The 17719-nt window shown below is 45.2% G+C and overlaps 1 protein-coding gene across 1 annotated transcript in view; it reads left to right on the forward strand.

Annotated features, from left to right (window-relative positions):
• Nucleotides 1-17719, forward strand: part of dpy19l3 (dpy-19 like C-mannosyltransferase 3) — a 42055-nt gene that overhangs the window by 17880 nt on the left and 6456 nt on the right. The window contains exons 12-16 of the mRNA XM_034562798.1: nucleotides 3519-3677; nucleotides 4381-4509; nucleotides 7034-7145; nucleotides 8210-8266; nucleotides 8425-8507. Of these exons, the coding sequence (XP_034418689.1) occupies nucleotides 3519-3677; nucleotides 4381-4509; nucleotides 7034-7145; nucleotides 8210-8266; nucleotides 8425-8507 (540 nt within the window). The remainder of the gene's footprint in view (nucleotides 1-3518; nucleotides 3678-4380; nucleotides 4510-7033; nucleotides 7146-8209; nucleotides 8267-8424; nucleotides 8508-17719) is intronic.

The raw sequence follows: 17719 nt of genomic DNA on the forward strand, positions 1-17719 counted from the left end.
CACTCGCCAAGAACGATTTCTTACCTCAGACCTTTTTTTGTGTGTGTGTACTCTCAATCCTCAGATCAATTACGCATCAGCACGGCTTGTTTGAGCAGGAGCGGCGTTGCCGAAGTAATGCGGAAGATGCACGCTGTAAAAAATTCAACAACAATGCCATGCGCTCGTGCCTTATTGAGATAATCGCTAATAATACACTTGTCTTCAGCTCATGAAGGTTGTTTTTTATTTGTTTTCATTACCGTTGCCAGTTTGCTTGAACAACGTATCTTAATTTGATTGGGGATGATTGGACAAAGCCGGCCTTAAAAACGATCTGGTGTTGTTGTTAGAGCAACAAATGAGTTAGCCAGATCATCACCAAGACTTCTTGTGAAAGTCATGTATATGACCTAGTGCAGGGGTCGGCAACCTTTACCACTCAAAGAGCCATTTGGACCCGTTTCCCACAGTAAAGAAAACACTGGGAGCCACGAAACCCTTTTGACATTTAAAATGAAATAACACTGCATATAACGTTTTTTTTGCCTTTATGCTATGTATAAACAAACTATAATGTGTTGCATTTATGAAATCAATGAACGACTGCAGAGAAAACAAAATTACATTTCTGCATGCAACAAAACATTTTGAGCTCCGAAAAAAAGACGTTGACGTTGGGTTGAAGGTTACTTTCAAGTAAAATACTCAATGTCTATTTGAGTCCTTCTTGTATTTATGAAAAAAAAACACTGAACTTAAATTATCCACCGTCAGCAAACCAAAAATGCCGTCCTCTCTCTGTGTGCCGTCATCCTTTTACTGGCGCGTGCAGTCAGCTGTCAACCTGAAAAATAAAAGGACTATTTTACTGAACAATGAAAAAATATGAATATGTGCAAAATAATAGGCAATTAAAATATTTATCATACTTGGTTAATGTGATTTCTGCTCCTGAACCTCAGCGCACAGCGTCTGCACATCAGGGCTGTATGCCGTCACCTTCATCTTCACACAGGATCGTAAGCTGTCATCTGTGAGGCGTGCGCGATGTTTGCTTTTAATAAAGTTCATGTTGGAGAACACCTGCTCACATACATATGTGGATCCAAAGATCGACAGGACTCCAAGTGCATACTTTTTCATGTTCACATAAACGTCGGGGATAGCATTCCAAGTTTCGAACACAAGTTGGTCCGTTTTGGGGAGGTTTTCAATATCACGCCATTTGTGATTCTGAGCAAGAACGGCCTTCTGACGGGCAACATCGACACCCATACGTCTTTGTCGGCTATGTCGGCCAGTTCCATCTCAAGATCAGGTTGACTCACACCTGCCAATGCAGTCGTATTCAGCAGGGATGGATCGAGGCTTAGGGGAGTGATAGTGTTTTTTTCCTCTCTGAACTCACAGAATCGTTTCCCAAACGATGTTTGCATTGCGATGATTGCAGAATGTAAATACTCCGAATTTATCATGTGAGCTTCTTTGAACTCTCTCGCAAATTGGGGAAGTGTGACAGTGTACCTTTCTGTAAATCTCTGCCAAGCACCGTCAACTTGCGCTCGAATGCCAAAACCTCCTCCAGCATGTGCAGGGCTGTGCGTCCTTTCCCCTGAAGAGCTGTGTTCAGCGTGTTCAGGTGCGCTGTCATGTCTACCATGAAGTGTAGCTTTTCCAGCCACTCTGGCTGTTCCAGCTCAGGAAATGTGAGCCCTTTGCTGCCCAGGAAAGTTTTCACTTCTTCCAGACACGCGGCAAAGCGTTTCAGCACCTCCCCTCTGGACAGCCACCGGACTTTGTTGTGCAGCTGGAGATCAGAATATGTGCTTTCCAGTTCGTCCAGTAACAAACGGAACTGACGGTGATTTAAACCTTTTGCCATTATTTTATTGACAATCTGAATGACAACATTCATTTCTTCTGTGCATTCCGGAGGAAATGTTTGAGCACACAGTGCCTCTTGGTGCAGGATGCAGTGAAAAGTCAGCAGCTTTCTGTCCAGCGACTTCTGCAGTAAAGCCACAAAGCCCTTCTGCGCTCCTGTCATACTTGGTGCTCCATCAGTAGCCACTGACACCAGGTGGGTGGTGTTTATTCCTTTGGCTCTTAAACAATTCAAGACAGCCTCACAGATGTCCTCACCCCGTGTTTGGCCTTTTAGTGGTATCAACTCAATAATTTCTTCCTGTGGCCCAGCAGAGTTTACATACCGGCAGAACAGCGCTATTTGTTCAATATCACCTTTGTCTTTAGATTTATCACAGGCAATTGAGTAGGCCACAGCTGAATTGATGTCTTTAATTTGCTGTCTGGTGATGTCTTCTGCCATTTTTATGGTTCTGTCTTTGACAGTCTTTGCAGAGAGGGGCATATCCTTGATTTTCTGCACAATTTCACTCTTGTTTTTAAAGTCCGTGAATAGATGTTCTGAAATCTTAATGAAAGATTCTTTTATATATTCTCCATCTGTGAACGGCTTCCCGTGCCTGACTATTTCCTGAACGGCTACAAAACTCGCATATGTACTTGAATTTGCAGACTTCATCCACTTCTTGAAGTGATTTTTACTCAGATCAACCTTCCGCATCAGTTCCGAAACGTCTTTTTTTCTCTCATCTCCATCCGGATATTTTTGAGCAAAGGCTGCGTGTTTATTCTGGAAATCTCTTGCGACATTTGACTTTTTGTTGTTTCCTAGTTTCTCATTACATATTAAGCATGCTGGTAAACCAGTCTCGTCAGCAGTGAAAGCAAATGAATCTGTCCACGTACCATTGAACGTTCTGTTTTCTTCAGACACTTTTCTCTTCTTAGAATTCTCCATAGTTGTCCTACCTGGGATTCGAAAAGTTCAAGAAATCGCGCGCTGGCAGGTGTCGCACATTGGCGGTTGTGACGCATAGTAACAGCGTAACAGCGACATAACATTTTTTAACACGTTTTATTTAGATGTTACAAGATCACCTTAATCTTCAAATTTAGAATTACATTTTAAAAAACAAACAAACTAAAATAAAATACATTTTAATTAAATACTCATTAATTATTTTCAAAAGCCACAGGGATGAAAGAGCCGCATGCGGCTCCGGAGCCGCGGGTTGCCGACCCCTGGCCTAGACCTACCCTTAGAAAAACATTTTCTGTGGTATTGTCATCTACTTTTTACTTGGACTAGGTGAGGCTTCATGCTGTGCTCCCATTGGGCTTTACAGCTCTTAAGTCCCAGCTATACTTATCTGCAGGCATTTATTTGCAAAAAAATATTCAGGCGTAAATAAAAGCCTTCTACTTCAGAGACAGGAACTTTCTGACCTCTCCCACCGCTGCTGACATTTTACTGCCTCGGCTCGGCAGTCAAATGTGTCTCCATCAGTCTGTCCGTCCGACATGATGTTGTCCCGTTGTTTCCGCCTCACTTTTGTATCCATCTTCCTCTCTCTCTCTCTCTCTCTCTCTCTCTCTCTCTCTCTCTCTCTCTCTCTCTCTCTCTCTCTCTCTCTCTCTCTCTCTCTCCTTCCCCTCCCCCCCACCTGCAGGGACTTTGATGCCAGTCTGTATCTGTGCGAGGAGGCCTTCGGCTTGCTGCCCCTCGACACACTGGAGCGCCTGGCTGGCACCCTGCTGCTGTACCCCTACGTCCTCACACTGCTGCTGCTCAGCTCCATGTTGGCGGCGGCCGCACTGCAGAACCTCAGGTGGGTTCTACTTGGCAGTTAGGAACAAGAAAGTGTGCACAGATGGAATTCCAGTTCAGAGGAGGACATCGGAGGCAGAATCCCAGTCTTAGTGGTATCCACCGTCCCCACGTCTCCGCCGGACACCGCTGCAGATTCAGACATGGCGTTACCGCTTCGTGCCGGAAAAAAACACAATATTTCCACCAGCTGCCGCTTCAAAGCTTAATTTGCCTGCGGTGCGGGCGAGGGCTCGCTTCGAGCTAATCACATTAGCATATCTACTCGCCCTCTGCCAGTTGGAGGACTGGAATACTAACCTCGTAGAGCCAATTCGGAGAATTCATTTAATCCAGTTTACCCCGCTTCACGTAGAAGGGAGAGCTTCCGATTGGATTTGCATTCAAATGGGAGCCGGTGTCCGTCTGATTTGGTGCGGGAGGCCAAGTTGTCGGAGTGACACCGTTGCCCTCGGGCCCTTTTCCCCTCTGTTTGTCCACGTGCTGACTCCCGCAGACACCAGCGCTCGCGTGGTGTGCATGGTTGCGTGTCCGCTCGTGCTTGAGCGGCTAATGAAATCTGAAGAGAAGCTCCTGAAATCTGAATAATATAAATTCCACCCACCTACCCTGCTGCCTCTCTTCTCAAGCGTCTGGCTTTAATGTTTTATGTATCACCGCTGTCTTTTTGTCTCGCTGACTTTTTTTGATTTTTTTGTTTGCAGACCTAAAGGAGGTTCAGCTGAGGAGAGGAAAGGAGGCGGAGAGGGCCGAGCGGCGACCTTCCGTCCGGACGTGGCCTACAATCTGCTGCATACACTGTTCTACGGCCTCCTGGCCTGCAGCACGATGAGGTGAGCTCACGTAATTGTAGGATGCGCACGCATTCCTCAGCGGTAGCGGGGGACTCTTCAAAATGCACTTTGTCCTCTCGGCTGGCTCGGTTCTTGATTGTGCATGCTCGTCGAGCAGATGCTGGGAATCCCGGAAAGGGCCTCTCCAATGCTTTTCACCAAGTGTCTGAGTGGTCCACTTTAGCCTTGATCAGCCCTCCGCTCCGAGCATTAGCCCGCAAGGGCTTGCAGGACGGCACACACTGCCTGTCTGAGCAGCGAGTCAATGCTGAACTGCCGTACGTGTCTCACAGTTAATTTGCACCTCACGGGACGACACGAGAATGCCACCGACCGCCGGCTGAGCCCCGTCCGTCGTGAAAGGGTTTTAATGATGGCTAGACTGAGGCTGAAGCCGGCTTCTCAGACAAAAAGTTGCCAGGAAATAAAGAAACAGCATTTGCCTTGTATTGCAATGTAAGGCTTCGTAGTCCTGGTAATTAAAGTATCAGAATCAATGTAGGATCAGAATTTTTTTGTTCCAGCGGAACACTGTTTGACTGTGAAACATACATGCTCGGGTTGGGTGTAGGGGACGTTACTAGTGTTGATGCTGTGCACCCTCACAAGATCATTTTGTAAACCCACACACAAAATGGGACTCAAAACATGCCGAGGCCATTTCCCACATTAAATTTGGGGAGTCAAAACGAAAATTCCGTTTATTTTACGAAGAACCGTAATCTTCTCCCGTTTTTTTTGGTGGCTCCCCTCTCTTCGTGGCACACACAAAGCCTGAGGCCCATTCCTCTGGTTCACGTCACCGCATCGACCATTGGCCGGTTCCGTCTATGGATGGCACCGCCACCGAGGCCACCTGGTCATAGATGCCAGACTTCAGAAACGGGTGGCGCGAATGGCAAAAAATTCGCCCAACGCTGAGTTGCAAAAGCCAATCAGCTTTGAGACGCTCCGCCCGCCTGGCTGCTGCTACTCTAGTAGTGCTGGAAGCGACAGTCATTCAGACGTAGTCGGTGAAAGTCACCGAGCTGTGTGAGCCCACGGGTGATGTTATGAACCCAAACACGAGGGCGTTAGATGTTCCGACGTTTGTGGGATTTCCACAACAAGTGTAAAGCCGAACTAGTGATTATTTCTTCCGTTGTGGATGGCGGAAATGATAACTGTTTCCACGGAGTAAAGCCACAGAGATAAGCCACGCCCCTCTAAGGCGCGAATGACGCGAATAAACCCCAACTTTGTCGGGCAAGTAAACTCACGCGAGTAAAGCGTTGCGAATATTCACAGCGCTTTTGGTGTGAACGCAGCATAAGATTATTTCGCATTGCTGGCATCGTCGGTCCATCTCTCGAGTTGAGCGCATTCCCAAGCTGGGAACACAGGCCGCTCCGCTCGACAGGCGTCATTCATTATTGTGAAAGCATAATTGCCTTTAACTTTTGGCTCTTTGGCGAGGTCTGTCAAGGAAAATTGCAGAGATTACTATTTGATTTTTTTTTGTAATTCTTTCCCCCGTGTTGAAAGAAACCTGCAATTACTCTGTCAAAGGGGAATATTTGTCTACAGGTTTTCAAACATTCACCTCAGCAGTTTCATTTAAATACGGTTGTGAGTCCCGCGTCGCTGGTAGCTGGGCTACTCCGTCAGTGATGCACATTGTGTCCTCGTGGTACCGTGTGGCGGGCAGGATATATATATATATATATATATATATATATATATATACACACACACACACACACAATGCATCCCTGTTACAGTCAGGAATTAAATGAATTCATGCAAAGGGAGAACCAATCCGAGAGCTTTTTATGCGGTGGTAACAGCCGCCATGTAGTGCAGAAACTGACACATTCGATTTTTAGCACTTTCCCTCAAATGCTGATGAAGAGCGAAAGGCCAAAAGAGCAGAGAGCCATTCGTTCCTGTCAGACAGCTCCTTTGCATTCAAAAAGGTACAGAGATTTATTTCTGTGAGGTGGCACTTCCTTATGCCTCTCTCTCTCTCTCTCTCTCTCCCTCTCTCTTTCTCTCTCTTTCTCCCTGTCGGCTCCATCTCTGTACCTGTCAACAAGGTTTCATTTCCTCCTCTCAGTCTTCTCCCTGGCGCTCACTAAATCCTTCTCTCATTTGTTTGAGAACTCAAAATCCATGTGCTTTGAATCTGAACACAGTTTTTTGTTTTTGTTTTTTTTCTTAAGAAAAAAAAAAAAGGGCTGCGTTCCAGACACTAAATGAAGTCTGACCACCCTGGAACCGTTTCGCCAAGTCAACAGGTCAACTGAAGAAAGCTGTGGTCGTCTTGTATGAATGTAATGTTCCCTATTGGCTCGAGGGAAACGTCTTGAAGTCCGAGCATCAAAACGAAAGAGAAACACACACACACACACACACACACACACACACACACACACACCTCTTCACGTACACGCCAGCATTAAACAGTAAGGGAAAACTTAACCAGGTGAGACAGAGAAAACAACAACTTTCCAACAGCCAGCTATTGCCTGTGTCTCCCTCTCAGGATGAAGTATATATGGACGGGTCACATGTGTGCAGTCGCGGCCTACGGGGTGTGTGGGAAGGAGCTGTGGACTCTGCTCCTCAACACTCTACGCTGCAACAGTAAAGTTCTGGTAAGTTTTGTTTTCGGAAGCTAATTCTGAGAACCACAGTTATTACACCCTGTTTCACACATTTAGCTGTTAATGCTGCATTTAACACTACTTATTTTGTATTGTACAACAACAGATGAGATGGTTGTGGTGTGATGTGGAAGATGTAGCTGGTAGTGAAGAACATCCCCTGCCTCCAGTCTTCTTCTGCTCTACAAAGTGTTTAGCCCCTGTAAACTCCATCAGGACTCCTAACTAATACTAATGTTATTCCCGCCACCCCAAAAAAAGTTTTTGCAGCTTTAAAGTGTACAGTTTCATCATATTTAACATATTTTATGTAAAAATGAATATATAGTATAGACTAAGTACAGGACACATTTGAACACGTGTGCGCAGGTTGACAGTGTTGTCCACTTTGGAAATGTCCAGTTCATTTGTTTCAATACCATCAGTACTTCTTCATCTTATTTTCAGGAGTTATAAAAGCGTTAGCTATAAAACAGTGCTCTTATGTAAAAGAATACACCAAACGTAGAAAAGCAGCACAACAACAACATCCTGCCTCAAATAAATTATTTATCTGAGCAGATGGACGTCAAGTTAACATGCAATTTGGTTGCTTGCTCAGAAAGCATTGAGGTTCAATATACAAGGTTCTAGTGACACATTAAGTCCATCGCCAGTGAGTGAGACACTTAAAAATGTGTCTCATTCCCCCCCCACCCACCCACCCACCCACCCACCCACACACACACCCACCCACACACACACACACACACACACACACACACACACACACACACACACACACACACACACACACACACACACACACTTTTCTGTCATTAAAACTGCCCAGTTAGTTGCATCGACTCCACAGCCTCTGCTCTGGTGAGGCCACTAGGTGTCAGTGTGGTCATAACATAACATGGCAGCAGCAGCAGCATTTGACTCAGATCAGAAGTGATACTTGTGCATACACCCCCCCCCCCCCTTGTTATCTCATTCTGTACTCGTCTTAATTTTGAGGTAATTTTGCTCTCATTTCCTCACCGATGTTGTTCTTTTCTCAAATTTTGCAGTTGAGGCTCGTCAGACACGCGGTCCCGCTGCTGGTGATCGGTTGCCTGTATTACAGGGTATGCTAATTTTCTTTCTCCGTGGCCCGTGTTCACCGTTTTGTAGAGTTTTGTTGTAAAAAAATAAATGATATGGAAGAAAATGGTTACAAGCAATTGGATCGTAACGGGACGCCTGGACTGATTGCGTCCCTGTTTATACGTCTGTTTCCTTCTAGTTCTGGCCGAAGCTGATGGAGGAGCTGTCAGAACTGAGGGAGTTTTTTGATCCAGATACTGTGGAGCTCATGACCTGGATTAGGTACACACACGCACACACACACATCAATTTGAAGCAAATCCGATTAGCTCGTCTACACCGATCAAGTTTCACTTTGCCTGATGCCCTTGATTAGTGTGTGTGTGTGTGTGTGTGTGTGTGTGTGTGTGTGTGTGTGTGTGTGTGTGTGTGTGTGTGTGTGTGTGTGTGTGTGTGTGTGATACATGTGCATCGGCGCTTGTTTGCGGGGGAGTGTGGCCGATGAGTGATGAGAGCCGACGGGTCTCCATGGCTAAGACTCAGGGGTGCTGGAAAGGAAACAGCTGTTGGCAGAGCTGTACCCACCTTGGGGGGGAGGGGGGCAGGCTTCTCGATCAACAGCGTCACCGCGATGGGATCACAGATGAAGCTGTGATCTGGAATGGCTCTGTACTCTGGCTGCTGTCATCTGTGCGTCACACGTCTGTTAAAGTCCGTTCAGACAAGCACGGTGAAGCGGGTTTAATCGTGATTGTTCGGGTCAGGGGATGGTTTTTATTTTTATTATAACCCTCCCCCAGGCATGAGGTGAACAGGGGTCGGACTAGAAGTCGCCCAGTAGGGATTTTAAAGGCTGGTGTAATAAACTGTGTGTCTCGCTGTTTGTTTTCTGGCAGAAAAGCGGCCGCGGGACGCTGGCTAGATCTTCACCCCAGCGTTTCATCAAAAAGGGGCTCCAAGCGTTTTAGTTTTTACGTTTCTATGGCAACAATATCTTGACAACACATCGCCACTCTAACTGTGTTAGAATCTCATTGCTCCTCTGGGCCTCCTTTGGGGCGACTATCTATTTATTTTACATAGGTGCTCATGTGAAAAAAAAGACTAACGGAGGACTTCTGCTCCGTGTTGATGAGCTCGTCACTGCTCAGTCCGGCAGCCGAGGAGAGGAGAGACCAGGAGAGGAGAGACCAGGAGAGGAGAGACCAGGCGTACGGGGATACGAGTACGATACTTAACGGAGACATTCAGAGTTCACACGGCCAATCTGCTCCTAAAATGGGCACTTTGGTCTCTGTCGTGATAGCATTGGTCCGAAATATAGAGTTTGAAACAGGCCGAAGGGGTAAAAACAAGCGTCTCCTCCATTTTCCTCGGGGGTATCACCCGAGCTTTTCTGAATAGATTTTCAGCTAGCTGCAGGTCCTCAACAAAAGGAAATAGGAATAGAAATAGGACACTGGGTGCACCGTCTTTTTGAATGAGGCTCATCTAGAACAACTGAAAAATGACACTGGCACTCAAAATATATAGACATATATGTATGAATATATATATACACCCCGATCGAACCATGTGAGTCAGTATTGGACCGATCATATTGTTATTATCGGTGCATCTTTATTTGGAAGAAGAAAAAAAAAAAGCTGACAGACAATTAATAAGCCGATAAAAACTGATATCACAGGTATATTTTAGCTGAAGTGGACCTCATTATGTGTGTGCGGACCCTCTTATGTCAAACAATACTGTGTGACTCTTGGCAGCTGGTTAATGGCTTATCAGTGGATATTTGAGCTGATAGTTTTACACAATTGATAATATAAAAATACATTTCTTAGTTACTTGCTTATAAAAGTCAACAAATATGAATGAGGAAAAGAACATGGTTTCAGTGTAAAAGTGTGTATATATACATATATATAATGTACACACTGTACAGTATGTCTGTGTAACTCAGTGTGGCTCCTCAGTGAAGCAGAGACGGCAGTAGCTGCCTCTCAGCGATCAATGTCGGTTGAACTGAAGTGCAGCGCAGACGGCGTGGGTGTGAATGAAAAGGCCTCCCAAACATGAAGGCAGCAATACCTGGAAACTGTGAAAAAGGAGGCTTCTTTTTCTTCTTGAATGTTTTTCCTTTGTGTTGTGTTCATGAATGAGTTGAACCCGCTTCACTGTGTTTGTGTTGTGCTTGAGCACAAACGGTTTGTCACGTTGCCAAGTGTTATTATTTTCTAACCAAAAAGTGAATTTGGAGGGGGGGGGGGGGATCTTCAAAGAGTTTTTTTTGGGCTTCGATTTAATGCTTTTAGACCAAATCTTCTCAATTGGCCAAAAGCTCTCCATCGAAACGAAATGCTCATTTAAAAACATTTTCGGACCAGTTTAGCTTCCGGTCTTCCCATCGACTGTGGTTCACTTCTTCGCTGTCGTCACTCCGAGCTCATTATTTCCATCCGATCATCATCAGGAAAGATGACGCTGAGTGGACCAGATGTGAGTTCTATTCATTTTCTTTTAAAGAAATGGCACATTTTTGGTCTAATCCTGTTAGATAGTGTAATGGCTCAGAGAGAGAGATGGATAGCGAGGTAGAGGAGGAGAAGAGGTGTGTGTGTGTATTTGTGCGTGTGACATGGGTTCCCTTCCCCTCCGGAGCTAATCCCATTAGGCTCCGAGGGATTAGGGGCTGCCTACAGTTACCTTGCTTTGGGCTGTGCGCTAAGCTTCTTGCCGCTGCGCTAATTACATTTCAGATGAAAGTGTTAAGATGGAGAAGGGGTTCAACGTTACGCAGTGTTCTCCAGCTGACGGCGCTTAGCGGGAGATTCTCAAACGTAACGGAGGGGTAGATGCACGCAGACAGAAGAGGACACACACACACACACACACACACACACACATATATCCGGGCCGGCCTGCACATTTATGTAAAGCTGCCAGTAATTCTAGCTGCAGGGGAATGTTGCTGCACATATGAATCACTTATGGCTAATAAAGGTGGCGGAGAAGGATTCCATGTGAAAGCAGAAGGAAACACACAGATGCAAAGGGGGATCTTTATCTGTATTGTTAGACTAAACTAGGATAGTACAAAAAAAGAGTATATCGAAAGCTCAGGATTAGGAAAAGGATAAAGGATTTTTGTTTAAGAGATGGATTTCGCGATGAGATTTTGATTAGGTTAGAGCCAAGATGTCCCTCACGAGAGCTAACGATACATGTCCTCGGCTCTCGCGGGCATTGAGATACGTGCGTTAAGACTTGTGGGTTGATGGGGATTATCAGGGCAATCAATCTTGACCCCCTCGGACTTCACAGGTTTTGTCGAACCGGCGGAGGCTCCTTTGTGCCGAGGCGCCGGCCTTATATTCCCTTTTGAAACGGGCGGTCGATACATAAACAGCGGTGCCTGGCCGCTCGACTGCCTCCGACGCCTAAATTGTTGTCGCGAGCGTGCCGCCGCCGCCGAACCCACGCGCTCCATCCTCGAGCTACTTCCCTGCCTTTTCTTCTTTTTTTTTTTCAGACTTGCACACTTGTGTTGCAAAAGTGGTGCGGCCTCTTTATCGCCGACAATCAAGATCCCCCCCCTCCCCTCTGGCCGCGCCCGAGGAGTTCAAGGCGGTCTGAGTTGTCGAGGAGCAGCTTAAGCTCAAGCGCGTGTTAAATATAAACCGCCGCTTCTCAGACTATCAGGGCTCACTGATAACCACAGTCATTTCACTGCAGAGCACCGCGGGGCTGGAGCTGGAGCAGGCCAACAAAGCTCACATGTCTCATTTCACAGCACAGATGAGAGCCCCCCCCCCCCCCCAAAAAAAAATCTCATCTCATCCGGCTGGAGATATATAGTCTGTGGTCGAGCCCTATGAAGGCTACGGTGGAAATTATTAATGAGAGCTTTGACAGCAGTTTTGCTGCACATTCAGGAGGCTCTTCTTGCCTCTCAGCGTGGAGACCCGTTCAGAACAGGCTCAAATGAAAACGTCAGCATCTCTGAAGGAAACACTGGCTCTGTATCCCACGAGTCAAACGGGTAAATAGGGCGTCTGTCAGTGCCTTGTGGAAGACCATTATGACCCTTCCAGAACTGACTCGGCAGACAGTTTCTGACAGCAATGGAGTTCTAACTTTGACAAAATGTAGTAAAAACTTCCCAAATACAAATTCATCAGCCTGGTCTCAATCCCCAGGGCATCAAATACAGCTGTTTTGTAACGGCCCTGAGCACCTGATACAAAGCCCCCTCTAGTGTCAGTATGGGACGCACCGGGTGGCCAAGTAACTCCGCTGTGAACCCATCCGCAGAGGAGATATTAGATGCTCAGAGTGACTGCTGCGCAATTCAAGGGATGAGGAATAGAGAGCAAAGTCCAGCTGGGGAGAAGGGCGGATGGGTACAAAAGATACAGGACCATCACCTAGGAGACAGCTGTTTGTGTCCCGCTTGAAAGCCAATGTCAACATTGACTTGTTTAATGTTGGTTATGTATTTTAACTTCCATCTTTTACTAAACCTAAAAAAGTAGTTTTGTTGCCTAAACCCAAGTAACGCCAAGGGTTACCCAGTCCGTTAAAGGGTGACACCATTTTCCTTTAACCACCAATTTGACCTTTTTTTCCTTTACCACCAATCAGTTTTTTAATTAAAACGGAATTAATTGTATTCTTTTATTTATCTTTAATCTTTTGCTAGTGGCATCTGATTCATAACTTTTTCTTGTGTCCATGCATGTCTTTAGTATTAACACAGGAAGTAGACATAGTCACCGTGACGTCACCCACTACCACTTTGAAGCCTCGAGTTTGACATTTTGGCCGTCGCCATCTTTGCTTTTTGCCACCAGAAGTGACAGTGAAGAGGGTGGAGCTAAATACAACCGAACACTGACATTTTTAGGAGACCAAACTCTCAGAACGGACAATGCCGAGTTAGAGACCTGTCAATCAACTTGTAGCCCCTCCCTAACACAGCTTTATGTTCTATTTGGCTCTAAATGGGACCATCATTTACTATATTAACGTCATTCTGTATTGAAGAAGACTTGAAACTAGAGACCATAAACTTATGTTTACAATGTTTACTGAGGGAATAAATCAAGAGAGAAGTAAAGTCATTTTCTTTAGTCTTCTATACAACCAGAGTAGTCGCCCCCTGGAGGCTATTTTTAAGACTGCCGGTTTAATGCACTTCTGCATTGGCTCTACGTTTCTGAACCAGAGATTGGAGCCTAGTCCTGAGCAATGATTGGTCCAGAGTAGGGTTGCAAAGGGGCAGACAGTTTCCGGTAAATTTCCGGAAAATTTCCACGGGAATTTTGTCTCGGGAATTTTGAAAAAAAAAAGTTTTTTTATATAACAGGGAACTTAAATGGAGTTGAGAACAAGACTATGCACGCCTAGCTCAGCTGGACCCTGAATGCAGCTGGTTGGGAACATTGTCTGCCAGAAACATAAACGTTTTTGAACGTCTTTGTCATCAGTGTTGCGTCTGAACGTTTCAGCCCTATGCCTGGCAAGTGTGAGAGCGCCGAGTTGCGTAGAGGCCAAGAGCGGTATTGCAGACAGATAGAGATTTCAATTATAGCTCGCAACATATTGAAAAAAATAACTGAACTCAAAATTTTGAATTATGAACTATGAACTGAACTAGTTCATGTAGAAAGTGAACTTTCCCAACACTGTTTGTCATTACCTAGCATATTGATTACTTGGTAAACTGAAGCCATGTTCATTTTAATACCAAGTTTATTTGTATACAGTAGACTAACTTTTGACAGCAGTGAGGAGGACCTTGATGAGGTCCAGGAAGAAATCATTTAGACCTGAAAGGATTCAGGGAAAAACACACAAAAAAATTGGGTTGGGGGGTGGTGATCATAGGGAATACACATTTTTTATTCAACGTTCATGTTTTTGTTGTTCGATGAAAGAATAAATTTCTACTCACAAAATGTCAAAAAAGTCAAAAATTTCATTTTTAAAAGGTGTATTGTAAATGTTTGCATGCATGTCTGCTTATGACAAGGTAAATACAGTCAAATTACCCCAACATTTCCAGTTTATTCCCGTTAATTCCCGTTGAAAGTTTCCAACTTTGAATATTCCCGGAATTTTGCAACCCTGGTCCAGAGGTTGGTGTGCATGTGACTCCAGTGGAGTAATAGAGAGAACCGTGTGGCTAGCTAGCTCAACTCATAAACACTGGCAGCTAAGCCCACTGAGTCGTGTAAGCTCCTGTGACAGTAGCCTTAGCATTCTAGCAGGTGTCCCAACTCTTTTTGTATATAATCACCACTCCAGTTCTACTCTCCACCCTCACTGGGAGAGGACGGCCTTTATTAAAAAGCCATAAACAATTGCTCACTTTAATAGTTTGTGCAGATGACCGATGCTGTCATTGTTCTGGTGAAGGGCAGCCTTCGATTCTGCACCCTGTCTGAATAAAGGTTAAGCTCCTAACTCACACGATGTCCCTAGATAATTCAAGTCCAGTGCAAATAGAGCTCATTACTCTCTCTCTCTCTCTCTCTCTCTCACTCTCACTCTCACTCTCTCTTTCTCTCTCTGAGGCCCATTCTGTCGTTTACATTTGTCTGTGTAATTAAAACTAATTACTCCATCCATTCTTGGGAAACACGTGCCACTATTCATCTCCACATCAATCCTCGTGTCCAGATCCAATTTGGTTTTTCGGTTCCCTCCAACCGCCTCGCCGTTTTATTTATTTATTTTTTACATCCTCTTCTTGCTCTTTGCCTTAATTGTCTTCCTGTCATGCTGCTCTTTGCCGCGTTTTAAATTGTCTAAATTAGCAGCATTTGGCCTCATTCTTGAACAGTGAAAGTGTTTGTGTGTGTGTGTGTGTGTGTGTGTGTGTGCGTGTATATATGTGTATATGTGTGTGTGTGTGTGTGTATATGTGTGTGTGTGTTTGGAGTGTTCCGCAGACCCTGCACACACACACACACACACTGTCTGGAGTTATTTCTGTGGCTGGAATAGTCAAAGTTTCACTCTGAAAACCTTGTCAACACCTCGTCAGACAACCTCCAGAGTGGCGAGGAGGACGTGGAGTCCTTTTAGTCCTTTTAATGACTGGTGATAAGTTCATCTGCTCTGAAGGCGAACGCCGGCATGAGTCCCCAAAGAGACTCCACAGCTTTGTGTGTAGCCGAGGTGTTGCACTCTTTATGTATTAATAGTATGTTTAAAATACAACAGGAGGATTTGTTCACATTGTCTTTTCATAGACGGGTTGAGATATTTTCCTCGGTGTTGTTTTTATTTTTGTTCATTATGTAGTTGGTCTACTAGAAAATGTTAAGATGCTCTAATGTTCATGACATTGTTTTTCTTTCATCGTCTTTGCTGCAGAACCTCTTTTCTTCCTCTGTCGGAAAATGGTCCGTTTTAGCTCCTGTCTCTTTAGTACCAGGAAAATATTGAACACAGCCAAAAACGTCCAATATGGCTGCCAGTGTTGTGTTGTTGAAGGTATTCTTAGGTATTTGGGGTTTTGCTGCCTGTTTCTCTTTTGTCTCTCTCCATTTCATGTGTTTCATTCCTCCCAGTGCTTTCTGAAGGTGAGCAGCGGGTGCTCATGAACACTTTAAAAACCCAAGTGCACGAACCTGTGAACGCAAAGTGTGAAATACAAACAAAGCCAGTATCTGCACGAGGGCGCCCCAGTGAGTCCCAGCCCCCCGCCCCCATAATCGATTAACGTTATTATCGCTTTTTTTTTTCACAACGTCAGTGGGGCGCATGTCAGTGCCTTTTGGCATTGACATGTGAGAATATAAACATGGAATTAAATGTAAATCAACATTGGTAGGGGAACAGAAGCTGCTCTCTGGGATGAAGTGGGCGATTCAATTTCACACACTTACATTCACGGCCTGGCGGAGAGAAGACGGGAATGGCAATGACCCACTTCAAAGACAGGTCAGCAGGGCAAGACGTCAACCCACACATTTGCCCCGAGAGCACGCACCATATGAATACGCACACACACACACACATATGTGCACACAAGGCTTGTGGCGAGTCATTATTGTGCCGCACGCACGCACACACACACACACACACACACACAGAGAACCTACAACATGGACAGCTGGACTATTATAACCAGGGCATTTCTGTCTATAATGACGTGCATGTGTGTTGTTCTGCCACTTCTAATCAGGGTTTGACGCCCGCTCTCCCTCATTATCTGGAAGTATGTGGGGGAAAAAAATTATTCTGAACGACGGTTTGCTGGATGTGAAGTGTTGCAGTCAGATCCACTTTAAACGTGTCTTGTTGGCAGTTCTTAGAATCATAGTTGGAAGGTATATTAAGGCTTGCGCCACATAACTGTTATATCATAGTTCACACAATATGTACCAGTTTCCAGTTGTTAATGCGCATTCGTATCGTAATTATGACTGGGAAACTCTCAACTGCAAGAAGTCAAAAGCAGAAGTTCCTAAAATGCAAACAAACGTGGTCTCAAGCCAGCCACATTGTAACTAAACTCACATTTGACAGATATGATGCCATGTTGTCGATGCTCCGCTTTTTCACCCTTTTCCTTTGGCCCCCCACCAGCTTTCCCACATGACGCATAATAAAAAAAGACAGAGCAATTTGTCATCACAGTCCGCCTGGGGGAGTTCATTCAGGAAGCCGCTCCGTGGGTCATAAATGTTGATGAACGGAATGGCTTTGGTAAAGAGTAATTATGTTTGGTTTTTTGTCTTCGCAATCTGACGTTTTATCACTGGTGGTGGTATCACTAAGTGATTTTGGACACAACATTTTTTTATTGATTTGTATTGTTAGCCGTGCAAGCAGCAAAGCTCTGTAGATGACAATGTCAGTTGGTGGTCCACCAAATGGAGACATGCATGGTCCCCCCGGGGATCAATCCTAGAGATTTTAGTGATCCCCTAACTGTTGTTCCAGCGCCACTGCGAAGGTGACATATCTCAAAAACGATTGGATGGAATGCCACGGCATTTGATACCGATATCTCAAGAGTACCCAGAGAACGAATCCTGTGAACGTCTTCCACCAGCACATCGAGGTCTTCGTACCCTGTGAAGTATCTTGATATCTGCTCGATGGATTTGGCACAACATTGTTTAGGGCCTTCTGCGGCTCCCAGACAATTAGACATCAGACAATGTGTTCTAATGTCATTGGTGTCATCCCCTGACGTGTCCTGTAGTCCCACCATGAGGTGGACCGTCTACACAACCTGTGGAATGCACAGACATCCTTGTCCACTTGGATTTGTCATGACTCTGGTGATCCTCTGACTTATCCTCCTGCACCATTGGCGGGTCAAAATGTTTAATTGTCCAATACTTTTGGTTCAACACCAAATACACCAAATACCTGAATCCTGAGTACATTCCCGCCAGCCTCAGCCTTCCATCAGTCAGCACGCTCAACTGAGACGGCGAACACATCAAACTTCATACGTGCTAAACATCGGCCTG

Source organism: Cyclopterus lumpus, chromosome 3 (genome assembly GCF_009769545.1).
Source record: "Cyclopterus lumpus isolate fCycLum1 chromosome 3, fCycLum1.pri, whole genome shotgun sequence".
NCBI classification, from domain to species: Eukaryota; Metazoa; Chordata; class Actinopteri; order Perciformes; family Cyclopteridae; genus Cyclopterus; species Cyclopterus lumpus.